Source organism: Lepidochelys kempii, chromosome 27, assembly GCF_965140265.1.
Source record: "Lepidochelys kempii isolate rLepKem1 chromosome 27, rLepKem1.hap2, whole genome shotgun sequence".
NCBI lineage: Eukaryota > Metazoa > Chordata > Testudines > Cheloniidae > Lepidochelys > Lepidochelys kempii.
Window position 1 is genome coordinate 13,335,270 of NC_133282.1, and position 27,337 is coordinate 13,362,606.

The following is a 27,337-nucleotide window of genomic DNA, read 5'->3' on the forward strand; positions in this document are numbered from 1 at the left end:
TCACAAGGTCTCTGTGCACTCAGAGATGCAACACAAATTTTAACTATACTTTTCTTTGATGGCTGAAGTTGGAAACTTGGCATTGAAAACCCTCATTGTGGATTACTGAATTGCTTAGTCTGAAAGGGGAAATAACTAGTTATAAGTAGAACTGGGCAATTTTTTTTAAAATGTCAAAATCCTCCCCTGCCCCAAAACCGGGAAAAATACGTTGACGATTTTCATGATTTTTCTGAGCCATTTTTGGACCAGCTCTAGTCTGAGCATGCTCAGTAGGCATCTACTAAAATTCATTAGACTCTACTATAGTCCCAGCCAATCTGTGACATCACTACACATTTTTCTGGTCTGACCTGACCAAGAGGCTCTGGCAGGGACAGATTTTGCTGTTGGGACAATTAAATATTTACCCATGGTACAAACCTTAAGTGCTTTAACATCAGGAAGGAGAGATCATCATAGGAATGGGAGCAGCGGGAGAAATTGATAGTTTCGCAACAGATGCTCCAACTTGTCTTGCATGGATGCACCAGCTCACATTACTTTGATGGTCAGCTCTTTGAGTCACGGACCATCTTTTGTTCTGTGTTTGTACAGCACCTAGTACAATGTGGTCCTGGTCTATGACTGGGTTCCTCGGCACCACAGCAGTACAAATAATAATAATAATAAGTAGTAGTTCAACAAATGTCATGATTGGCGCTTTGGCACTTATCCTCTTTTACTGCTCCGTTGTAAAACAGTCTACAAATCTGACATGTGTTCAGTTTATAGCCTTTTCTTTTGGGAACAGGCAGCCACCACGATGCAAACTAACAATGCGGTTTTGTACACAGACGTTTTCCCCCTAAAATTTTCCATCCTTGCTATTAGTGGTTTAGCCCCCACCGGTCATAACTAGTGCAGACCAGCTGCTGGCGCTCTAGGCACTGCTCCGTCTAAACTTGCTTGCAATAGGGCTAAATGACACCGTGGTTAAAATGTCCCCCAGTCCCTTGTAGTTGCAAGCACTGGAGACGAACTAGTGGTAGAAGCCATTATATAAAAGCAGTTTAAATATCTGTAGTATAGACAAGGCCCAGGAAAATCATTTCCTTTCATTCAGCAGTGAAGATGGAACTTTTTCCACACCCCCTGCCTGTTCACCTTAATGAAATGTAAAGGCAAATTACATAGAATCATAGAATATCAGGGTTGGAAGGGACCTCAGGAGGTCATCTAGTCCAACCCCCTGCTCAAAGCAGGACCAATCACCAATTTTTGCCCCAGATCCCTAAATGGCCCCCTTGAGGATTGAACTTGCAACCCTGGGTTTAGCAGGCCAATGCGCAAACCACTGAGCTATCCCAGTGCCTAAGTAGGGCCTGGGAAATGCTGATGCTAAAATACAGGCAGTATATATATATATATATATATAAATTAGGCAAATCCTGCACAAATTGTCTGAATATTTGCTCCAATTTTAAAATTAATTCCCTTCAGACATGCTTGTCCTCGCCTTTCCTGTCTGCTTTCCGTGAACATTCATGTGATCACATTTCATTGGCATGGAAGTTTGCAGAAAGTAGATTCCAAAGTTACATCCACAAATATTCAGGAAAACCCAATGTAAAAGTCTCACCTGCCTGCACACTCATCCTGGTCAGGGGGCAGAAACAGTACCATGTGGCTTATCTGATCCATAAAGGATAACCAAAGATAACTGTCTGATCAATCCATTGAGTAAAAACATACACGCAAATTCATAGAATATCAGGGTTGGACGGGACCTCAGGAGGTCATCTAGTCCAACCCCCTGCTCAAAGCAGGACCAATCCCCAAATTCATCACTCTCAAATAAGCATTTAATGAACAGAAATCATTAACTATTTGCGTCTGAGCCATAAGCAAGGAGAGGCTACATTTGTCAGATACAGTTGAGTTACTTGTTCCGCTGCAATGAAATGTTCTACAATGGTCTTCACATAAGGTGTTACGTCTAGGCTGAGATTCAGCAAGGTGTTTAAGCCAGGGTGGGCAAACTTTTTGGCGAGGGCCACATCGGGGAATAGAAATTGTATGGTGGGCCATGAATGCTCAGAAGATTGGGGCAGGGGTGCGGGAGGGATGAGGGTTCTGGTTCGGGGTGTGGGCTCTGTGCTGGGGCTGAGGAGTTTGGGGTGTAGGAGGGTGCTCTGGGCTGGGACCGAGGGGTTCGGAGGGTGGGAGGGGGATCAGGGTTGGGGCAGGGAATTGGGGTGTGGGCAGAGGCTATGGGGTGCAGGCTCTGGGCGGCGCTTACCTCTAGCAGCTCCCGGAAGCAGTGGCATGTCCCTTCTCCGGCTCCTATGCGGAGGCACGGCCAGTCAGCTCTGCATGCTGCCCCATCTGCAGGCACTGCCCCTGCAGCTCCCATTGGACCACCAGAGGGGGTCATTGGAGCACGTCGGAGCCGGAGGAAGCCATGCCGCGTCTTTTGGGAGCCGTGTGGTGCGGCCCCCAACCCTGCACCCCGGCTGGATTGGGGCAAGCCCCACACCCCACTCCCCAGCGGGAACTTGCAGGCCGGCTTAAAACGGCTCACAGGCCGGATCCAGCCCACAGGCCGTAGTTTGCCCACCCCTGGTTTAAGCACACGCCTCGTTTTAGCTTGTGAGTAGCCCTGTTAATTTCAGCTGGAGCAATCACATGCTTAAAACGAGGCCCCATCTGTACTAGGAGCTAGTATATATTCTATGCTTTGCAGTATAGCTACACTTGCATACCGCACTGGTAAAGGGCTCCGTGGTGTGATTGTTTTTATACTGGCAAAGCTGACTGTTACCAATTTAACTTATTCCACCATCATGAGAGAAACAAGCTATACTCTTAAAAGCACAGTTTTACTGGTAGAACTGTCTACTTAAGGGGCTTTTGCTGGTACAGCTATGGTTAGGGATCCCATCTCTGCCCACCCCTCACCAACACAGCTATGCTGGCAGATGTCTGGAGTGTAGACGTGGCCTGAAGCATGTGCTTAAATACCTTGCTGAATCAGGCCCTGAGTTACTAGAGGTCAGGAAATGCAAGCAGTGGTTCTCACGGCAGAGCTAATTGAGCCTCAGTGCACACCCCGGGATGTGGAGGCAGAGAGAGAGGTGTATATAAAATATTACTGCTGTAAAATGTGCATTACAAAAAAATTACACAGGGCCTGATTCTGCTCTCCTTGCCCCAACATAAAACAAGGCTAAATCCGCCCTGAAATCAACAGCATTCCACTGGGGGAATATCAGCATTGGGACCCCATCACTGCTGCATTGGCTTTCGCATTTGCTGACATCTTGTGGCTCAACATGTAACTTTAACTGTGCATGAATATGAGGGGTTGGTTTATTTAAGGGTTGGTTTTTACATTTAATGTAGCCAAAGGACCTGATCCTGGAGCCTTCAGTCATGCAAAGCTAACTAAAGCGAGTGGGCATTTGGCCTGATTACGGAACTTCTGGCTTCACGGATCTCCTCTGGCCCTTGACTTAGTCGGGTTATCATTTACTTCCCATCCAAACCTGATATGGAATAACTTTGTACCCAAAAAACTTTATCTTGAAGGAGTTCTTAATCCTGCGAGTTTCAAAAAGGTTTGACAAGCTCTTAGCAACAGCAAAGACCAACTGAACTGGAAGTCTCAAGACACAAAAAACAATTGTACTAACCATTTAAAACATTTATTTGGCTCTGACAAAATACGTGGCCTTTTAAGCAGCTCGACCAAGAAGACTCTGATAGCACCCACCACACTGAAGAGATCGCCTTGTGGAGCTGGAAAAACATCTGGCATATGGGGGCAGGGGTGTTTTAGGGAATAGATGCAGGCAGGAAAATTTGGCTTGGAATGCAAAATAAGATGCTGGGTACAAGTGCCCTGTATGCTGCCTGGTTTTTAAGGCCACGCATAAAGGAATGAGCCTGGTTTACAGGAGCTTGATGCAATAAGCTACGTCACTTGCTCCACTCCAGGTCTGAAAACAGCTTGTTATTCATTTTAGGCCTGCCCTGGTTTTAGAAAGCTTTGCACTAAAGGAGAGAGGGGGGCAGCAAATGCTCCGCCCCCTTCTCCAGACCCTGTCAAAGCACCTCTGGAGTAGGTGCCCCATAGAAATGAGGACAGAGTCACTATCCAATCCCCCTCCACACACACACACACACACGTCTAAACGAATGCAGCCTGGAGCAGTATTAATTCAAGGCTCTGTTGCCAGTGTTGCCCCCTTCTTGATGGGAGAAAAGGGGGCATCTGTTTTAAAAGAAAGCAAGAGGAAGCACAGAGGAGCTAACCCTCCCTAGGACTTGTAGGGAGGGTCTGTGGCCACAGATCTTGTGCATCCCTAGGGTTGGCAGGCTAAATCCCCTCGCTCTTCCCCAGCAGCCCAAGCTCATCGCAACAGCGGAACTGGGACGACATCAAGGGAACTCTCCAAGTCTTTTCAGTGCCTCCTAGGGAGCATCTCTGGGCCACGGAGGGCAAGGTTTTCTTGAGTGCTCAGCACACTGGGTGCTGAATATTTTTAAAAAGGTGGCTTCTAGCTAGATGCTTAAATGGAAGGCGAGCTCTTGAAAAATCTAGCCCTGGTTCTTAAAAAAACGTGGCTCTCAATCATTCTTTTCTTATGGGGTCCATAACCATAGGATCTATGCAATTGACTTGATAAAATAAAATACAGCAGGCTCCTCTTCAGAGCAACACCCCCCCTTTCGTTTTTTTTGCACCACTCAATTGAATTCCAATCGGAAGTGTTGTTTACGCCTTACAATACACCCAACCGACCCAGAACTTGCATCTCGCTGCACCAGAAGTGGAGTTTCACCAGAGCTGAGCGTCACCCTTGTCATATGTTCGTGTGTCAAACGTATCCATGGGTGCGCGGTCGGATTGCTCTATAAAACCCACCCTGGTGTTTGACTTTTTTAATCACCCTCACGCGTGTTGATTGGACCACTACAGCAGCCAGAAACGTGTGGAATTTCAGCTCCAACCACGTCATGGCTCACCAGTGTCAGTTACAATAAAATAAAATGACCCGTTTCCTGAAGGATCAGGAGTACTCTTGGGAGGGTTGGGTTTTGGGTTTTTTTGGGTTTGGTGGGGTTTTTTTTGGAAGACAAGCTTGGACTCCCCCTCTTGAGCCGCCCTTTCTGTGAGGAGGCAGGGGCATGAATTAAGGATGCACCTCTAGCTGAACCAGTCACGGTTGCCTCTCGCTGCCCTCATCTCGGGATTAGGGCCAGCAAATGCTAAAATTATAAATACCTGTGCCTGCTACCCATCTCCGCTGCTGTAGTCATAGCTGTGCCCCTCCCCCACCTCTTCACTAGGCGCTATCAAGAATCTCAATCAAATGTCTTCCGCTGTTCCGATTTTATTGCAAGACCTGTTGGGGAAGCCCCCGGGTGGGGGGCTGGAAAGAAAGCTGGAAAGGGGACAGTTCAGGGCAGCTGCAAAAGCAGGAGCGGCAGAGCCTACAGGCACAAATAAAGACTTAGGGGTAGAAACGTCAAAAGCACCTAAGTGACTTAGGAGCCTAAGTCTTATTTTCAAAAGCGATAAACACTTAAGAGCCTAAATCCCACAGACTTAGGCTCCTAAGTGCCTGAGTCACATTTGAAAAGGGCACTTAGGTGCCTAAGTGACTTGGGAACTCAGGGTGAGATTTGCAAAAGTGCTTAGCTCCCACTGAGAGTCGGGTACCCAGCTTCTCTTTGTGCCTTTGAAAATCTCCCCCATAATAAACTGAGAAAGTACCCCATTGTTTGAGACACTTTAAAACTAGGCTGGACAAAGCCCTAGCAAACAGACTGGAGGGAACAATTCTGCATTGCCCCCTGTGGGGAGGTGGGGGAAGGGGGATGAACTAAATGAGCCTACCAGGGGCCCTAAGCAGCCTGGCCCCAATCCAAAGCACAGCGAGTAAGTGCTCAGCTTGAAGCAAACGAACAGTCCAATTAAGTCAATGGAACTAGTCACTGCTTAAACACGTGCTTTGCTGGATGCAAACCAGAATACTGCGAGCCTTATCTATCCCTGGCCTTCTCTATGCAAGAAAACTGCTCATTTAACTTACGTTCCGTCTACATTTAAACCACTCCAGCAGCTCAGCTGCAACATAAGAATTATTCCATTGACCTAAAAAAACGAGGAGTCCGGTGGCACCTTAAAGACTAACAGATTTATTTGGGCATAAGTTTTCATGGGTTTTTTACCCAGGAAAGCTTATGCCCAAATAAAGTTGTTGTTAGTCTTTAAGGTTCCACCAGACTCCTCGTTTTTTTTGTGGATACAGACGAACACGGCTACCCCCTGATCCATTGACCTAGAGATGTCTATACCACGGCTTAGGTTGGCTGAATTACTTTGCATGGGCCATGAACTTTTTCACAGCCCTGAGCAGTGTGGGTAAGCCAACCACACTTCTTAGCGTAGCCCCGTGTAGCCACCTAAGAATAGCATATAGTACCTAATCTTCAACTGATTAGGAATTGGACTAACCTAAACTGCATTAAGCCACTTTTCAATCAAAGTAAGAGTTTGCACTGGTTTTAACTAAATCACTTCAAAGTAACACTTTAAATTAACTCTCTCATGTAGGCAAGCCCTCAAATTTCACATGGACACCATCACCAGGAAAGTGTAGAGGAGCGTCTGTTTGGCTGGAGAAGTTTTAGATGTTTTCCATTCTTTCACCCCTATAAATATCCAGTTTCAAAGCTTGGACTAATAGAAATTGGAAGAATTCTGCTGAAAAGTGAATGAGGCTCAAGTAGCTATTCTAAAAGTCTATCGCAGCTGATCATCTTATCAATGAATATAACACATGGAGAATTCTCTGTCTTCCACGTGTTCTCTAACCGAACTCTTCTTCTAAGGGGTTTCAGAAATACTTTCCAGCAACATTCAGTCTGTTAACAAGGGGTATATGCCTCATGCAGCCTTCATCACTGCAGCTACACTTTGGAACTTGTAGAGTCAAACAAACAACTATAATTAAATCCTAAAAATGTTTTCCTAGCTGGATTCCCAAGAGACCTGGACATTTCTGGGGATAACAAGAACACCCAGAATTGTAGTAAGAATAATTAAAAAAAAAAAGTTGGATTTTATATAAACCCTCAAGCTTCAGGGTATAATCCAACCTCTGACTGATACAATTAGGAAGAAACTGTCCCTAAACTGACTAGTCCATAACTGCCTTCTGCAAGGTTTCCTACGCCTCCCCCTGAAACAGCTGGCACTAACTGTTACTGGAGACAAGACCCTGGATTAGATGAACCCTTGGTTTTATCTAGTATGGCAAGCCCTATGTTCCTCTTCTGCCTTTTTATTTTAAACATTTTTAAACTTTGCATGTTAAGTACCTTTTTTAAAGTATCAGCATTCCTTTCTGGAAGACCCTCCCTGTTCATTCACAGTTTTCAAACCCAAAGCAAGTGGAATAAGAATTCAGAAGACCCAGTGGGCTCACGGACAAAGACTGACAGAACATTGACAACAGAGGTAGAATTTTCAAACTCGTCTAAGGGCTAGTCTACACTAGACAATTACAGGTTTCAGAGTAACAGCCGTGTTAGTCTGTATCCGCAAAAAGAAAAGGAGGACTTGTGACACCTTAGAGACTAACCAATTTATCTGAGCATAAGCTTTAGTGAGCTACAGCTCACTTCATCGGAGCTCTAGCTCACGAAAGCTTATGCTCAAATAAATTGGTTAGTCTCTAAGGTGCCACAAATACTAGACAATTAGGTTGGTATAATTACATCGCCCGGGGTGTAGAAACACACCTCAGTCCCTGTGCAGACAGTGGTAGGTCGACGCAAGAATTCGAGCTAGCAACTGCCTCTCGGGGAGATGTATTATCTACGCCAGGGGAAGAAACCCTGCCATCGGCACAGGTAGCGTCTACACCGAAGCGCTGAGTGTTTTAAGTGTAGACAAGCCCTGTGTGACTTAGGAGCTCGTGTCTCATTTTCAAAAGTAACTTATGAGTCTTGGATTTAGGCATCCAAGTGTCTAAGTCACTTTTGAAAATGAGACACGAGCTCCTAAGTCACTCAGGGCTGGTCTACACTATGGGGGGGGGGGAGAGATCGATCTAAGTTATGCAACTTCAGCTATGTGAATAACATAGCTAAAGTCGATGTACTTAGATCTACTTACTGCGGGGTCTTCACTGCGGTGTGTTGACGGGAGACACTCTCCCATCGATTCCCTTTGCGCTTCCCGTTGAGGTGGAGTACCGGAGTTGACGCTAAAGCGATCGATTTATCGCATCGAAACTAGACATGATAAATCGACCCCTGCTAGATCGATCTGGCCGTAGACCCTTTTGAAAACATTACCCCCATCTAAATAAGAAAACAACCTAACAATGACTTTCTGGGTAGGTTTTGTTTCGTGTTTTGTTGGGTTTGTTTGTTTGTTTTTTTAGCAATTCATGTGCAGTAGAGATTAAGCTTTTCCGATCACTGTTAAAGTCGTCATCATCCCAATTCATCTGCCCTACTCTCTACTGTAAGAGAAACATGCTGAAGAATCCCTTGGTGTTCACAAAACAGTTTTACACATATAAATTCTCCATCATCAACATTTTTTTTTAACACTTTCCTGTTTGCAAAAGCAACATCTACTCTCTAAGAAACCCTTAAGTTGCCACAAAATCGGGGGGGTGGGGGGGGTTTGATGGGGTCTTTAAAAAACGAATGGCATCATTAATAGAGAGTGAAAACCTTTTACACACTGACACTGAGTGAGGTACCTTCCATTCATTAAGCCAGCAAAACCTGTAAATTACTACTAGAGGCAGAAGGGGACTCTTTCTGTTTCTTCAGCCTGGAATTTCAAACACTGGACTAACTCAATCTTATTTTTCAACAGCCTCTCCTGCTTTCTGAACTTTCCCAAGTCCTAGTGGCACATTCTGGAAAACATTAACATTTCTATATCTGGGGGGAGGAAGGGGGACGGATGCCTTCTTAAGTGTCTAAATTCTTAAAGCTGTAACTTTTTTAAGGAGAAAAAAATATTTATTTTTTAAAAAATGGTTTTAATCTAAAAGGCAAAAGTATAATCAATCTCTATGGGAGAAACCGATCCAGACCCAGAAACTACTACAGATGTTTCCTTGAGCACCAAATTCACTCTCCTTCCACAAGGAATACCATCAAATGCTAAAAAAGAAAAAAAAAAAAAAAAAAGGGGGCATCTACAGGTCTTCATTTTTCATTGGTCTAAAAGCTGAGACTAGAAAGTTTGCAATCAAGTTGCAACTTCTGGTAGACACTTGCCAGTTATAGTTTTTACTGAGAAGGGGTGAACCAATTGCTTCAAACTGTAAATTATTAAGATTATCTTTTATTTTCAGTTATATTAAAATTGCTCACATCTCAAGTGACCAAAACTTTAAACCTAATTTTTTCAAATTTACTCCAGAAGAACATGGAACTAACAAATTGTGTCTATCCTTCATGGTTGGAAATCACCAACAGTGTTCATTTACTACAGGTATTGAGGGTGTCAAATAAGTATTCATAATCACTGATTTAAATGTATTAAGTCCAAAGCGAACCTATTAAGATAACCAAAAAGGAGATCTTAAATAAAAGCTTAGAATATTAAAATGGAAGTTTTTTTTCCTTGTATCAGGCATTTCAACTTTCAGAAACTGCTCTAAACAAGAATGGTGCTAACTTCTCTTGAAAGGCAGAACCTTTAAAAAGTTAACAACCTCTGATTTGTGGGAGGTAAGTGACCTCAAGAATGGGTTATAGATTTAATTTGTCTCAGCATTCAAGAAAGTTTTCTTGAATTAAAACACACAAAAAAACCTACCTAGATTTTCCATGAACTTTTTGTAGAACCAAGAAATCAGAAGCAAGTAAGATGCAATTTTTGTCAACTAATACTTTTTTCTTTTAAAGTGCCACTTGGTGTTTAAACAAAGTTTTAAAATATTTCATTATGAACACACATCATGGATAAGATTACAATATTTCTACACAGGTATTAACTTGAAACAAAGACTGGGGGGGAAAGGTAATCCAACCCCCCTCAAGCAAACTTGTTAAATTATACCCAGAGCAATGCAGCAGACAACTAAGTATCTGCTTGTAATTAATAAATTTCCTTCTTCTGTTTGGGGACACAAACTTTTCTAACTGTATCTGTTCTTTACAAGTTGCCTTTGCTTAAAAATAACCTGTGCAAATCCTTTTAGTTTTAAGTGTATTGGCTGTTATCAGCCATATTCACTATTTCCCTCAATTACTAAGTTTCATTCTCTCTGGGCTACTCACTTCCACATTCCTCATATTTGGAATGTTTGCTTGATGGATTCACTTCTTTCGTTCTTTCTTTCTCCCCCCCCCCCTTTATTCATTCATTCTTTTTTTCAAATCTATCCACTTAAGTCTTTTCAGTTTCAGACAGATCTACCCCCCTTAAAACATTTCTTAATCTTATAGGGGTTTGGGGGTAAAAATTCATTTATCGAAGGGATCATTTCTTCAGTAAGCCTTTCAACATACACACAATTTTTCAGGTTTTTGTGTTTTCCTTTTAAACCATAATTCCTAATTTTGCCAACCCTTCCTCAGTAAAGTCACAGAGTAGCAATGAGAGAAACTTTAACCTAAGCAAGTTTCATAAAACTTTCAGGTTTAGAATATTAATCTCCAAACAATTACATTGTGTATTTAGCATCAGAGTATTTTCTTTCTTAATATTTTTAAAGTATTTATTTAAAATGGTTTCCTAGCAGCATCAACAAAATCACTCTTAATGAATGTGTTTCTCTTATATTTTGGGGGCAGAAATACATACCAACAATTCTCTTGTGTACTGTTAGTTTATTCTGCATGTTTTAATTCATATTTATATTAGAAGTGAGGAAAAGAGAAGAAACATTTTAAAGAAGAAAGGAAACCCTCATGAAAGATGCATTCACTATATGAAGTTTAATCAAATACATTCAGTTCCAAAAACATCCTTCAGTCTTATTGAGCATTATTATTTTTAATTTCTAATCAAACAGATCCAATCCGTAAGACAACTTTTATTTTTAAAATTCTCAGTAAAGTACATGAGTGAATGTAACTTTATTTTTTAAAATTTCTGTACTTAACAACCTTGTCAGGTTTTATTTCATTTTATTTTAAAGAAATCACAGTAAGAACATCTGATTGAGTCCTTGGCTATCCTACTTAATTAACTAATTCCTGTTCTATATGTTCTTAGACTGGGAAATTCAAACTCAAAACAACCAGAAAAACAAACTCACTTAGAAACATTGCCTCTAACATAATATCACTCTGAATTTAAAAAAGAGAAAAATATGGTATACCATCTAGTAAAGATTATATTTGTCTAACAACTTCCAAGTTTACTATCATTTTTAGAAAAAACAGAAATACAAGCCTGTCTTAGGAAACTGAGACAAAGTTACTTTCTCAAACCATAGTTAAGTGACAGAAGAATATATCCAACTTGAACACCACCGCAATATTGTACTAATAAAAGTTACTTGAAGTTAAGCACTTTAAGGAGAAAGTCAACATAAAAAATGGCTTCTGTAGCTTTAAATAAAGCAGACTAGTGTGTGTATATGTATGAACACATATATATATGTGTGTGTGTATATATATAAAACCACCATACTATGGCATACAGAATCTATATGTAATTAATTTTATTTCTCTTGTTTCTCACTAAAATTTGCTAACTAACCTTAGGTCTGATTTCTCTTCTTATAAACTTTAAACCACAATTTGTTTGAATTACACTGTGTTTACATTTAAGAATAGCTGCTCTTTGACATTATTAATAAAGTCTGAAAAGGGTTAGGAGAAAGCAAACTAAGCAATATTTTGAAATCTACTGTGTTCCATGCAACCTATAGAGTATAGCTCTTCTTTGATATTGTTAATAAAGTCTGAAAAGGGTTGGGAGAAAGTGAACTAAGAAGTAGCTTGAAGTCTACTGTGTTCCATGCAACCTATTGATTTTCTAGCAGTGCTAAGAAAAAAAAAATTAGACTTTTTTTTTTATTTTATAATGTTACCTTCAGACTGTAATTGCCTTTCCAATAACATTTCATTCAATTGAAATTTACACCACAACCAAGTCTTTGAATGCTGTATTAAGCAATATTGATCACCAATGCATGAGTTGGGGGCTTACTGCTAAAATATTTTATATTAAAGGATTAGATCAGTTTTAAGGTTTGAGCTAAACCTACGGGGTCTCACTGACCTATAGAACACACTGCATTCAGCCCTGCAGTCTCTGGGATTCACATGGACACACTGGTGTGTAATTTTAAAAGGCCAACAAATGGAAAAGAGAGAGCTGGGAAGCAAAAATTAAGGCTTACCCTTTGCTAATAACACAGATTCCACTAGTCTTCAGGTATATTTTTTCAGTCATAAAAAAGCTAAAACAATCTTTTAAGAAGCCACCTCCTTCCTGCTCTGTTGTTGAAGTAACTGCCTGGTCACGTGGATCAAGCATATTACAGATTCTGCTAGAATTCAACGTAGACTATTTGTATTTTGGGCCAACTTGCCTGCTTCCTGTGGGGTAGGGGAAATGTATCTTTTCTAGAAAATATTTCTTTTCTTTATGTGGCATCTGCCCTACACTGCAAAATATCTGCTGGTAACCAGAATAAATCATCAGCCCAAGGTGAGCACCCAACAACAAAAGGCCAAGAACATGGAGAAGATTGTAGACTTCTGAAAAAATCTAGTGGGAGAAATGATACTTGTAAAGAAAGGAGACACTTTTTCATGTTTAAAGTAAAGATGAAGGAAATTTAATAATTACAGCTCAGTGAGAGTTCTTCTCTACAAGAAGCTGGGCCAATGTCCTTAATTCAATTAATTTAAACTACACCTTAGCATGAAATGTGAAAACAAGGCCCTATTTTTTTTTTTTTAAAATCCAATTTAACTTTTTTTTAAATATTAGGTTACAAATTTTAAAAATGTGTAAAAGGTATTTCAAAGTGAACAAAACAGCCTGCCTTCAGCAAGAGCTCAGCAATACACCACCTTGGCCAAACCACTATTTTGTACCTGGCTTTTTGGGGGTGTTTTTGGTTGTTTTTTTTTTAAAAAACTTACTTTCAAAGTAACTTAAACAAACAAAGGCGAAATGTAAAAGTTGATTCTCAGAATTGACTCATGCCTAGCTTTGGGCCGGTCTAAAACCCAGTAATCCCCTCTTACATTTAATTTCACATGCACATGATTGTGATGATAAATCCTCCCCCTCCGCCTCACCCCCCCATTATCCTTGAGCTATACCCTTCCAACAGGGAAAATAAGAGGAATTAAAACACTGTGTTTGTTACCTTTGCTTTTTGGGTACTGAATGTTCAATCTCTAGCTGTTTTCCATGGAGCTCCACTTTCCCTACAAACAAAATGTGTCTTTTTTAAAAATCTGAGCAGGGGTGGGATGCAGAAAGGTTTGGGTAACATTCTTGCCCCTGAACCTTTTCGTTTTAATTCTAATTACACAGCACCAATGCATGTTCTGATTCCTCTGCCAGGGCACTTTATTAAATACAAAACTGCTTTGGAGCTGGGGAGCATTGGGGAGGTACAGGCCAGCAGCTCCCTGGACAATGCTGCTGAGGAAGATTTGATTCCTTCGCTCGCCCTGAGCGGTGTTTTGAACAGAGAAGTCTGCTTCAACGAAAGGAAAAGGAATTAAATATTAAGATCCATTCTTTGCTGTTGCTTCTTTGTGTGTGTGTGGGGGGAGGGGGGGGGCTCTCAGTTTTTTTTCACACAAGGGCTGAAAGGATCAAATGTTTCTCAATGGAACGAAGGGCGTTTTCCTTTCAAAATGGGGAGCTCTGCCTAACTGATCTGTTTTGGGGGGAGCAGAGGAGGGTCGAAAAGGAGGATCTGAGTTTGGGAGAGCCTGGCATCAGCTAAAAAAGATGATCTGCTCCCTAGGAGTTCCTCTCTGTGAGAGCCCAGCATGGCGACCTTCGCGCTACTACACACAACACATATGCCCCAGGAAACCCCACGTTCAAATCAAAATGGCTAAAGTCCCACGCCCCCCTCCCCTCCTGCTGATGGGACCCCCCCCCCCCAATACACTGATTAGGGCCCCCACGCCTTGGGGGGAGCCACGCTGGGGGCGGCGAAGGCTGCTGGGAACCCCGAACGGCCTGGTGCTGCTTGGAGGGAGGGGCTGGATCTAGGGGGACCCCCCCCCCAGCCCGGATACGGGGTGCTCTGGCTGAAGGGAAGGGGGGAAGCAGAGGGGAGAATCGGCCTCGCCCAGCTTCCCAAGCTAGTCGGGGGAGGGGGGTGGGAATCGGGGATTTCAGCTCCCCCACGCGTGACTTTGCTGGGGAATCCCCTGGTGCTGGCCCCGCGTGGCCTTCGTTGCACCCCCCACGATTTGCTGGGGTGAGGGGGGGGGGGAGGAAAGACGCTGATTCGTGATTTTGGTTGCTTAAAGGCGATCCGTGTAAGGCCCTGGGAAAAGCAAGGGGATCCGGCCCACTGGCGAAACAGGAGGGCCATGGCTGGGTGGTGCGTTCATCAGAGATGAACTGGGGGAGCCATGAGAAAGAAGGGGGGGGTTAGAACAGCAGAGCCCCCCCCTTTCCTTATTGGTATTATTTTGCAAGGGCTAAGAGATTTGGTGCAAAAGCAGAAGGGAAGAAAGGGGGGAGGGGAAGGGGAGAGAGAGATAATCTTGCTTACCAGAAAAAGTTTCGATGGCTTTCATAGCCCATTGCTCATCAGGGCAATCCACAAAGGCATAGCCCGATTTCACCAGAAACTGACCACTGAAGGAGATCTTATGGTCATTGAAGACTTTCTCCAAGTCGCCTGGAGTCACGTTTTCGTTTAGGTTCCCAATGTACAGCTTGTTCATGGTGGATCACAAGAGATGTGGATAGTCGGTGGGTGGGTGTTAAGAGAGGGAAGGGGGGGGAGGGAGGGCTGATAGGGCTGGGGGAGGTGGGGAACAACTTTTCTTTATGGATTCTTCAAATAAAAAAAATCCCAAGGAAAGTTCCCAATTCAAACTGGAGCCCAACAACTGGAAAAGCGAGTTGTTATTTTTTTTTTGGGGGGGGGGGCGGTTTGGGTTTTTTAGGATTTTTTTAGGAGGGGCTGGGGGGGAGGAGGAGGTGGGATTCCTGGGGATCACAAGCTCAGTGGGGGGAGTTGGTTGGTTCCACTGGGATGGCGGGCTGGGGGGAAAGTGCGGCTGTTTTTGGCTCAGCCCCCCAACTCCTTGGAGTCGCACTCGTGTGTCACAGGACGTTGGGTGAAGCTGCCTGGCACCGCCCCTAAATAAAATCGACCTGAAGAAAAAAAAATGAGTGAAAATGTTTGCGAGAGGAAGCCACGTGGTGGTGGTGCCGAAAGCCCCGCCCCCCTGCAGTGGGAGGGGCGGGCACCGCCAGGGGGGAGCCTGACCCTTTATTCAAAAATAAAAAAAAATAAAATAAAATAAATTACTATTTGATTTCCAGTTGGCCAAGGGAGCCTTTAGATGTGGGGACGTTGGCTTCATCTCAGCAAGCATCCCTCCAGCTTCCCCCCCCCCACACTCAGCCTTCTCTAAAAATCAAGCCCCCCTCCCGCCCCCAGCCTGGCTCCCCTCCCCCCATGGCTTCCCAGGGCTTGAATGGGGATTTGCCCGGTGCAAACTTCTTCATCTAAGGAGCGAGCTGGAGTCCCGGGGTCGCAGCATCTCCACCGCACTCTGCAGGCGGTGTGGGGACACTGGAGTGGGGAAGGGGGATCCGGAGAAAAGAGGTGCTGGGGGGGGGAAAGGATGGGGGGAGCTGATCTCATCTACGATGGCTCCCTAGGAAGGGACAGGAAGATGTGTCCCTTTCGCCTTTGAACCCTTCTGTCGAGGATCGCTAAAGCTTTGGGCGGGGGGAAAGGAGAAATCAAGCCACTCCTGGGGAGGGAGCGGGGGGGCCGGGAGGAATTCTCCAGGAACTCCCAGCCCCCTCGAAGGATAGGCACAGAGACCACGTTGCGGAGAGCAGGGGGAATGAATGAAGCCCTGGCCTGCCCCCCTCCTCTTGCAGCGATTTGTGCTTCTTTGCATGCTCCATGCGTTGAGAGCACCGTGGGGGGAGGGGAGCACACAGGGCAATGCACATGGTCTTTTCTTTCCCCACTCCCCCCCCCCCCCCCGCCTTCCAAAGGGCGCATGTTTTGATCAGCCAAGAAGCGAAGAGGGTCGAAACCCACCCAGGATCGTAGCAACAGGGGGATGGGTAGGAATGGCTTGGACGCAGAATGCCCTGGAAAATGTCACTCATCCCAGGCCAAGGGATGGGAGCTACTTCATCTTTCCCATCTCTGAACGGCTGGGATTCTCTGAATTGCAACGGAATTGGACATCAGCCTCCCAATAACTAGACACCCCCTCCCCGTGGGGCCCCCCCTTCCCCTCCCTTCCCGGCTTGCCCTATTCTCAGCCTTTCTTCTCTGCAGACTTTATTTTTAGGAGCGGTTTAAAATAGCAACAGCCCAAATCATTCCCCACCCCCACCCCAAAAAAAGGGAGAGAGGCGGGGGTGAAGGGAGCCCAGTTGTGTTCATTCCTTCCCCGGGCGCTGGGGTTAGATTTCATGAATGGAGTGGAAGCCGGTGTGGAGTAGCTGATCGCTTGTGAAAACAACAAACACCCCCCGCCCCCCCCCGTGGCAAACGTCACGTGGGTGGGTGGGTGTGTGTCCCCCCGTCTTGCGGGAGCTCCCACGCGCCTTCTGGTGCTGAGTGGGGAAGGATCGGGGCAGCTGCCTCCTGGGAGCGGAGTTCCCTTCATTGTCTGGGGGCGGAGGGGGAAAGGCTAAAGAGTCCATGATCTTGTAAGTGAAGTCACCAAGATGGGGGTAGATCTCTTTCAATTCCTACAATAGCCTGGTTTGAGGCCAGCCCCGTCAGTGAAACACCGGGAGAGGAAGGAAGCCGGGGAGAGGAATAATTTATCAAGCTCCTTCCAGATTCCCAAGGCAAAAGAGGTGCAGCCGCAAAAGTGGCTCAGGAGAGGCGCCAGTTATTCCCCCCCCCCCCAAAAAAAAAAAAGGCAACACGTTGTTGGCCAGTCCCCTTTGCTAGCTGGGATCTTTTCTAAACGTGCCACCCCTCGGTGCAAAAAAACCCCTGGGGGTTTGTGTTGCAGGGAGGGAGGCATGTGTGTATTGCATCTTCGGAACCCGCCCGCTAAGTGGTGGCTGAGTGTTTCCAACCGGGTGGCACAAACCGATTCCTTTGCAAGCTTGGGGGGGGGGAAGAACCGCTCCAGCGGCAGGTTGTGCGTGTTTAAAGATTTTGCTGGGCAGGAGCAGATCAATCCTGGCTACGGTTTTGTTGGGGGTGGGGGTGTTGAAGCGTAGCCTTTCCAAACAAAACGCACAACTGCTGACTGAAGTGAGGAGGTCGATGCTAATTCTTAGCAGTTAGCTGGACTTTTTTTTTTCTTTTAATCCCAATAAGATCCACTTTTTGAAACAGACATTAAAGGGGAAAAAATATCCCCTGCCCTTTTCTGATTTGTTATGAACACATTCCGGACAGGCAACCAATGATGTATAAACTCCCAACAAGAGTATACACAAGAGAAAACCTGGATTTGTGCTGGAAATCACTTTAGATAAGCTATTACCAGCAGGACAGTGGGGTGGGAATAGGTATTGTTTCATATTCTCTGTGTATATATAAAGCCTGCTGCAGTTTCCACGATATGCATCTGAAGAAGTGAGCTGTAGCTCACGAAAGCTTATGCTCTAATAAATTGGTTAGTCTCTAAGGTGCCACAAGTCCTCCTTTTCTTTTTGCGAATACAGACTAACACGGCTGTTACTCTGAAACTTCCCTTTTATTGTCTTTAATTAAAACAGATCCTAATAACATTTACCAACACGTGTTTTCTTTCCCGGCGGGGGGGGGGGGGACGAACACCGCAACGTATTTAATTATGTTAAGGTTAGGTTTCAAAAGCAGTTTAATGACATGTGCATGGCATTTCAGTTCTTTTAACCCATCAAGTAAAACTCATCTGGAAAATCCTTGTTTAAGGATTATTATCTGCATTATATCTATTGTGTCTGCATCGATAATCGCCCAGAAACTTTGGTATATAAAAATACTTTACATTTGCTTTTCTTTTGGTAACCATTTTTTTAAACTGCTTACTTTGGTTTTGGAGGGTTTTTTGGACACAAATTGAATGATACATGCCCTACTAATATGTGCTACTTAAACAATGTGGTTATTCTCTATAAATACATTTCCATCTTTAAATTATTTGGTTTCTTAGTTTTTTAAATAGTATTTATATATTAAAGATTGCTTTGATGAGGGTTTGCATGCAAAGGTTGGTAGTCAACAAACTTTAAATCACTCCAAGACATGAAGTTGTTATCTAGTGCATGTAATTTACTCCTATACCCAACCGAATGTGTCAATTATATGCCACAGATATCTAGGAGTTTCATAAAAAATGACTTGTGAATTACTTTTTGTCTCAGACTCTTTTAAAAACCTTCACTGCATCTAAACTAGTTTGTTATACCGAGATCCCCTCTTTTTAAACTGGGCATACTGCTCTGTAGGATAAAGTGTGTTTCCTCCCTTCCAGAGGCATTGCTTATTGGCTCTTTTAAAAGACCCAAACTAAATTCACTCTTTACAGGGGCACTGCTGTGGCCATATGCATGTTATTAATGCATTCAGTTTGTAATTCAAGCTTGAAATTTACAGGTGAAAAGAACAGAGCAGTGAAATTTGTAAAGAAACTTACTAGTGCAGAGAATAAGCCCTTCAAAACTTCTTCTTTGCAACTGATCTGAAAACTCTTCAACCTCACATTGAAATGTGGCTGAGATAAATGCAGCCAGGTAAAATAAATGAGTTGTTTTGACCACTACTTAGTTCAGATCTTTTTCAAAACTTGACCAAAATGCTTTTGTTGTAGTTTATTAATTTCCAGAGGACAGACCCCATGGAACATTACCCTCTAAAATTAAGGAAATCAAGGGAGCCTCTCCTAAAAACAATCCAAACAAAGAGGGAAGTCTTTAATTTAGATCTGAAACAAGAAAGAATATCAAAGGACTTCCCCTTGGTGGAGCATTCCAGATGCAAGGTATTTAGGGAATGCAAACAGAAGAGAAGGCTAAATCATTGATCTACTTAGGGAAAATAGGCTTGCATTCATTCACTTCAAGAAGATGGTGTGAGGAGACTGTCATACAATGTTGAACTTCCATGTCTCAGCTGAATGTGGGAGAAAATATACTTTTGGTAAACCAATCTACTAAGAGACACAACATTTCTCATGAAAATTTAAATGTTCTTACTAATTGCAATAAAAAATCCAGTAAGGAAGGCTTTATAAAATGAATGGCTTAAACAACAGTTTTCCTGCAGTTTAAGAACACTGCCAGTTTTATAAATGTGTAGTTTTTCTTAAATATTTCCCTAAACACGTTTGTATTTCTTTTTAAAGTCACTTCAGACAGTTGCATTTTTGTGTATGGTTGAGGCACTATGTAGAATAGAAGCTTCTGTACTTTTTGTTTTTTAAACATCAGCTTAAGGCTTTTGACTTCATAAATATAGTCTGATTTTAGCATTTGTTTTCTTTTTATTCTGGCATTTTTTGCTCAGGCAAAAAAAGTGTTCTTACTGGGTTTTAAAAATTTGTCTGCAAGTATAACAATGATTTTTCCTTAGATGTTTAGGAAAGTTTCTTGGCATGGAATGTTGCAAGTGTTTTGGGGGGCAGGGGGAAATGTGCATGACATTTCATTGAAATGTGGGATTACTATGAAAAGGCACGCTTAAAGTCTATTGTTTTCTGTTTCAGATTAACACCAATAAATTATCTGTTTCAGAAATCTTTTTGGTACATTAGTAGCAAACAAGAACAAGTTAAATGCAAATAGTTCTCTACAAATTCTCGTTTGAACCTTTCATGAATTTATTTCTCTAATTGCTTGTGCAGTACAAAAGCTTATTTATACAATGTTGCATTTTAGTTTAAAGAAAAACTTGGAACTTTGAAAAGTTTAAATTAGTATCAGTTTGAAAATGTATCATTACTAGTGCCAAACAAATGTGTGCTGAGAGCTTTAAATAAAATACACAGTATATAAAGCAAGAAGAAATTGTGGTTTTATTTTTTATTTAATTGTAATTAACCATTTCAATTATATAACAAATCTTTGGCTGGATCTGAACATAAAGCAAGAGCCTGTAGAATTTACAAGTGAGAACTCAAGACAAAAGAAATAAGGATGGCTATAATTGTGAAGTATTTCATTTTACTGTAAGTGGAATCACAATTTCAACTATATTTTGTTTAGTTTGTTTAGAAAATATTCATGAGAGGGAAAAGAAATTCCCCTCTCAGAAAATTCAGTTGATGATAGCTAGTTCTGACAGATTTGTTTGAAATCCAACTCACTATTAAATTAGCAATTTGCTTGTACACCAGATGAAGGTCTGAATTAGCCTATGAATATCCTCTGAGTTGCTGAACATTAACTAAAATCTGCTAATTTAAGTAATTTTTTGTCAAAACACAGAGGTAAAAGAGGATCTGCAATTCAGGACAAAAGATCAGAAATATACTTTCCTTCTGTGAAAGGACACTTAAATCAGGAATATATGTGAGATTTAAACATGGAAACAGGTCTGCCTCAAAGAGAAGGAGTGTTTCAGATGAAAATGGTTACAGTTGCAGCTTCCCTGGGGATCTGAACATTTCATAACCTTGTAGGTGCTTCAGTCAAAAACAAAGCAAACACTGAAAGGGGCTTTGGCTCAAACACCAAATCACATCTGAAAAAGTTCCCTTACCTTTGTTACTAACACCAACTTGAATTGTTAAACCTTAAAGATGGAGGTTTTGAAAATCTACATTTCTCTCCATCGCTTTTTGGTTACTGTTTTTGCATTTGATTCAGTCTCCGCTGGTCAGTTTCAGGTTTGTCTCTAGGCAGTTTCAGCTTCTGGATCTCCAGGACTAAAGCAATGTGATGCTATGTTTGGGTTTACAAACTTCCAAAGAAAGGTTGTCATTTAAACAAAACAAAACACCATTTTCATTTACATGTATCATGAAAATGCTTTTGTTCCATTTTGGTTGTGCAAGCCCCCTCCTTCTTTGCTTTAGGAGAAAACTTTAAATTTGGAGTCTTGAGCAGGTTGGGGAAAGACCTGTAACTGTATTTCAAGGGCTACTGTGAAAGGATACCATATTCCCTATAATTTTTCACCAGATAACAGGTTACTATTTTTTACAGCAGAATTTTCTAACCTACAAGTTATGGTCTCTCTATCTCTCCCCTCCACCTTCTCCCTAACAGCTGATGTGAAAAAAATGCTAGGGGCTTCCCCTCCCTCCCCTTCATGGTTTGTATGAGTGATGTAAAGAGTGGGGTTTGATACAGTGAATAAACAAAATTTACTCAGCACATAAAGCATTTAGGAGGATGAATTCTGCCCCTGCTGAACTCCCACTGACCTTACCTCAAGGAGGAGGTGATCTCTTTAAACCTCAAATCCCCCTCAGTGGTTACAAAACACAAATTCAGTGTTGTCCTCACAGTGTATCTCTATCAGATCCTGATGGAGTTTGCTTTTTAAAAGGGAAACGTATGATCTGTGAGATTAGGTTCTGACCTCACTTATTCAGAAGCTAATGCCCCTGTTCCAAATTTACACTAGTAAACGAATTCAGAACCTGGCCCTGTATATTCAGGTCATAATTCAAATCCTCTACTGAATGGAGAGATCTCTATCATCAAATGTCCCGTCCCCCCCGCCCCCCGCTTACCTTTGTAAAGTCTCTGTAACACAGAGAAATTAGTTGCTTGCTGCTTAATGCCATTTGACTTTTGTCTAAAGCTAATTAAATCATGCACAAAATCATTGCCTCTCATGGCATGGGACCCTCAAGCACTGGTTTATATTGTGGATCACTTAATAAATTAGAGATCTCTCCTGGACCAGCCCTACACACCTGTCTTGTAACAACAGTTATACTTGCCCAAAGAAAAAGTGATGTTAAGACAGCAGTAAACTCACTTTACTGCAGTGGCTGCTTGGTCCCAACTCCTTCCTGGTGTAACTGTGCTGTTAATTTCCTCCCCCTGCCATGAATACACTTCATCAGGACTGATTCTTTCCCCTCCTTACTTGAAGCTTCCACTGCTCTAATCTCTCCAGCTCAATTGGCCGTTTCCTTCTAGCTAGGTCTTCGCTGCAAGAAATAGAAAACCTTTTTCCATAGGGAAAATAATAAACAAACTCTTAATGGAGACAAGACACAGGTAGATTTTACCTTGATGGCGCTAGTCCAGGTGAACCCTATCCCACCATCTGGGGTATACTTCATCATCATCTAGACACACTGAGATAAAAACAACAGGGTTTTGTCTCCACTAAGGTTTTTACATTAAGGTAGCTAGCTTGATGTAAAAACTTGCCTTTTTTTTCTTTGCATTTATTTAGCCTTTCTTTCTTTCTTTCTTTGTATCACTATAGAGCCCATCAGCCCTCATCATGGATCAGGACCCCATTGTGCTAAGGGCTGTACAAACACAGAACAAAAAGATGTCCTCTGCCCCAGAGAGCTTGCAATCTAAGAGCTGGATACACACAGACAGATGGGGGAGTATAAGTAAGCCTTTCTCCTTTTCTGTGTTGTACTCCAGTTTTTTGGATTTGTCCAAATATCTTGATTGTGGTTGAATTTTCAGCAAGGAAGGATCTGGAGCAGCCACACAGGTGAGTATAGTTGGTCAAGACCAACCTTTGGAAACAGATTCTAGGGCTTATTTGCAACAGGGAATGTCACTGCTTAACGGCATATCAGGTGTCTCACCTCTGTAACGAAAACTGTGTCATTGGCCATCTGAGAGCACAGCAAGCCGGGGCAGAAATGCAATTTAATATCCAGCACAGAGGGTGAAGCAGTGTTCTTCAGTTGTAAGATTCCCCGTGAGCATGATCTGAATCTTACTTGATTCTGAATTCAGATAAGTTTGATTCTTGGGGGGTGATTTTAAAGGCAGATGACGGGCTTTGGATGCTGAGGCTGGCAAATACCACCACAGGGATCTGGAACTGTATTGGCAGGAGATGTGTAATGCCACACTCCTTGGTGGGATCAAACCTGTGAACTCTGGATCTTAAAGCATAACCCTCTGGTGCCTGATCTAAAAGATTTACCTTTGTTAGCCAAGGCTGTAGCAGATTGATCAGCTTTATTAAGGGGGATGGACAGCACTCCACTGAAGGGGTTTGGGTCACATCTACGCAGGGACTGACACAGAGAGTGACAGTAGACAATGCACCTGCCAAGACACAGGAGGAAGTGTGGGAAGGAAAACCTGCACCAGGGTTTATTCCTCTGCAAATTAACTGACTGGACCCATTGACTTCCAAGTTTACTTGTGTCTTAGGCAGGGGAAGAAAACTGGACCCTGAGATTCTGATGCCTCCAATCCCTTCTCCTTTACAAACAGCAAGGCTGAGCTAAGGATGCAACCAGGTCTGAAGTGGAGCAACTAGTTACTACAGGCCACGGGTGCATGGTAAATGGGATTGGTCATACTTTCACATGACCAGGAATGTGGGCTCACCCCACAGCATAAAGTCGTTTTCTCATGGAAAGTATGTAACTGAAATCTGTCTGGCACTGAACAGAACTGAGATTCTTTGGGTGAAGACAGCATTGGTTGGAGCACGCAGCCAGATTCCATCCCCACCCATTTATTCCCCACAGCCTGGATCCAGCATCCACCTAAGTCAATGGGAATCTTTCCATTGCCTTCACAGCAGGCTCGATTAGCCCCCATGTGTCGATCCCTGGACCCATGGAAGGATGATAGTTAAGAGGTGGTTAACCCCATTAGGAAAGAGTTAGATCAACTTGTGGCGGGGCCCCCCTGTGTGTGGATTTCGAGGTGGTGGGGAGTCGGGGATAATCAAGCAGTTGGGAAGTTAGCAAGAGGCATCCGCATGGTCTATTCTGACACAATGGATGGGTCCACACAAAGCAAGGAAGCCCATTGCAAAGGTACTGAAAGCATAAGATGCTCCTTTCACTTGCCCATGCGGTGCTTCAGTGCCGTGTTGTTTCTGATAAAACCATTGGGTGTATCCCCCACAGCTGCGCTTGTCCCAGTGCATTCTGGGGCTCCTGAAACCCATTTCTCATAAGTCAGCTTTGCTACTGAGACAAGGGGAATTTGAGTCACCTCCAGGCGTGAAGCACTGCATTGTGGATAGGGTTATGGGGAACATGGAGAACTGGGGCAGCTGCGGCTCTCACGGCTTCCTGTGTATGCTGCAGAGAAACCAACACAGGTTGCACCGGTTGAGCGAGACCAGAGCGAAATGGTCCGACTGATGCTGGTGAGATGCCTGCGGTGAGGGCTCTGTGTGGATGTGAGGCATTGCAAAGGAGTTTCCAGCACAAGGCAACCGAAGTGCTGGGCTTTTGGCAACATCTTTTTGCCTAGTGTAGACAGGGCCTGCGCGCTGTTGGCAAGGAGGGCTATCTTCTTATTGCCGTGGAAACCAGGAAGGAGGAGATGGAACTGCTGCTCTCTCTGAGCTTCAAAGGGTGCATAGCAAGAGTGTGCTCTTAGCAGGGCCTTTGTTCTGCAGGCTCACCTGAGAAAAGGGAGGAAGGATCAAGAAGCTGGAGGGCAGTTCCCGGTAGGGGTTATTGCCTGGGAGGGTTGTGAATCCTGCCGATTCCCAGCAATGCAACCGTGTATTTCAGTGCATTATCCATCAGAGGTGTAAACCCCAGCAGAAGACAGCTGGACGTATTAAATTGCCCTAGGACAATGCACTAACTCAGCGGCTGTTTTCATCAGCTCTGGCCCAACATCCCATGTTCCAATGAAGGCAAGAGAGATGGCAGGGCTTGTGCCACTGAAGCGAACAGCAGAAATGCGGTATCAGCCAGGCTAAAGACAGGTCTGCTCCCTCTTCCTGCTGCCAGCCACGTTAATGAGGAAAGAAGATGAGCCACATCGGACGCTGTCAACGGAAACTCTCTGCCCAGATCGATCACCACACTGTGCAGCAGACAGACCCCTGCCCTTCTGTCTGCAACAATCACTTGCTATGTTGCTTTTGGCAGGGAGGAATAGGTCAGTGCTTTGAGCATTGGCCTGCTAAACCTAGGGTTGTGAGTTCAATCCTTGAGGGGGCCATTTAGGGATCTGGGGCAAAAATTGGGGACTGGTCCTGCTTTGAGCAGGGGGTTGGACTAGATGACCTCCTGAGGTCCCTTCCAACCCTGAGATTCTATGATCTTTACCCTGGGCCTTTCAAAGGGGCCTTAGGGATTTAGATGCTGCTACCATTCAGTGGAGCACCTAACTCCTCAAACTTCTTTAAGAATCCCAGGCTTACACTCTTCCTCTCTCTTTTCTTGTTGAATGTGAGGATTTTCCTTCCCACCACCCCCAGTGACGATGTAAGACTTCAAACTTGTCTCCTCCTCAACAAACTCACTGAACGGAGCCCCACTCAGCAGTGACTGACACGCGGTAGGGCTGGATGTTGGGTGCCGTTGGTCATGTTTGAAGGAAAGGCTCCGATTTTCTCAAGTGTGAAATGGGAATGTGTGTTTCACCCGTGCTGCACTGAACAGCTGCCTTGACAACAGCTAGTGCAGCTATCTAAATAAGACCACCAGGAGGAAACTCTGTTATTCAGTCACTCGGACAGCAACCCAGGGGTTTTCGTGGTTATCACAGGCATGGGCAAGACGTTGCAGAAGAAACCTTTACCTCCCAGCATGATAGTTCCCCACTAGTTACAGGTTAGGTGAGGGAAATCCCCTTCCTAAACCCCTCATTATTTTTGGTATTGAGGTAATTCCTGGGAGCCCCATCATGGGACCCCATTGTGCTTGGGGCGCACAGTGAGTTAATGTCTCATGAATTCTGGCTCCCATCCAGTATTCTTTCTACCCACTTGATCTTACTCCTTCGTGTCTGGGTTCTCAACACCTGACTGCCCTCGCTTTTATTTGAATGGCCTGTATAACCCTTTAGAAGCTGGTAATATTTTCTCCCATATGTACAGCTGATATTTTAACCCCTCCTAACTGTGTCCTAGGGAGGATCCATTTGCTTAACCTATTGTTTCCTTTAAATTGTTAATATAAGTAACTTTTTGCATTTACTTGTTGCTTTTCATGATCAGCTACTTTCCAAATATTGGGCCACATTAATCCCTGGCATCATTCCATTGTCATCAATTACTTTATAGGGTCTTGCATGTGATATATGCCATCATGTGCCAGCAATGCCCCTCTGCCATGTACATTTGCCAAGCTGGACAGTCTCTACGCAAAAGAATAAATGGACACAAATCAGACGTCAAGAATTATAACATTCAAAAACCAGACGGAAAACACTTCAGTCTGTCTGGTCACTCGATTACAGACCTAAAAGTGGTAATTCTTCAACAAAAAAACTTCAAAAACAGACTCCAAAGAGAAACTGCAGAACTGGAATTAATTTGCAAACTGGACACCATCAAATTAGGCCTGACTAAAGACTGGGAGTGGATGGGTCATTATACAAATGAAAAACTATTTCCCCATGCTAATTTTCCCCCCTACTGTTACTCACACCTTCTTGTCAACTGTTTGAAATGGGCCATCCTGATTACCACTACAAAAGTGATTTTTCCTCCTGCTGATAATAGCCCACTTTAATTGATTTGTCTCATTAGAGTTGGTAAGGCAACCCCCATCTTTTCATGTTCTCTCTGTGTGTGTGTATATCTATATCTATATATATGTGTATCTTCCTATTGTATTTTCCACTCCATGCACCTGATGAAGTGGGGTTTAGCCCATGAAAGCTTATGCCCAAATAAATTTGTTAGTCTCTAAGGTGCCACTCCTTGTTCTTTTTACTTTATAGGGGTGTTTGTGAAAGTGCAGTTCAGCAGCCATTCATTTGCCACTTGTCCTCCTCGGGAGTTATAAACTGAGTGGGAATGTTCTGAAATCTGATGCTCTATAAGGCAATAATTAAATGATACCGGAGCTCTCCAGGCTGCTTGTCAAGAAGATGGCCCCGCATTTCTGTGCCTCTATCTGAGTGTACGCTCCTTCAGAGCAGGGTGCTTGGAGACACTTGCCTTCGTTGTATGATTTCTTATGTGGATACTTGCGAGGCCGTGTCTGGCGCAACGTTGCTACTTTTGTGCGGTGGCCATGGATTGAGGGAAGGGGGGTGTGGCTCTGATCACGTCGGTACCAGCAATGGCAGATCTGG

General features: G+C 43.5%; 1 protein-coding gene across 1 annotated transcript in view; it reads right to left on the minus strand.

Annotated features, from left to right (window-relative positions):
* IGF2BP1 (insulin like growth factor 2 mRNA binding protein 1) overlaps window positions 1-14,928 on the minus strand; it is a 55,946-nt gene extending 41,018 nt beyond the window's left edge. Inside the window, exons 1-2 of the mRNA XM_073325938.1 lie at window positions 14,739-14,928; window positions 13,362-13,422 (exon numbers count right to left, since the gene is read on the minus strand). Of these exons, the coding sequence (XP_073182039.1) occupies window positions 13,362-13,422; window positions 14,739-14,913 (236 nt within the window). The 5' untranslated portion in view covers window positions 14,914-14,928. The remainder of the gene's footprint in view (window positions 1-13,361; window positions 13,423-14,738) is intronic.
* Window positions 14,929-27,337: the final 12,409 nt, after the last annotated feature.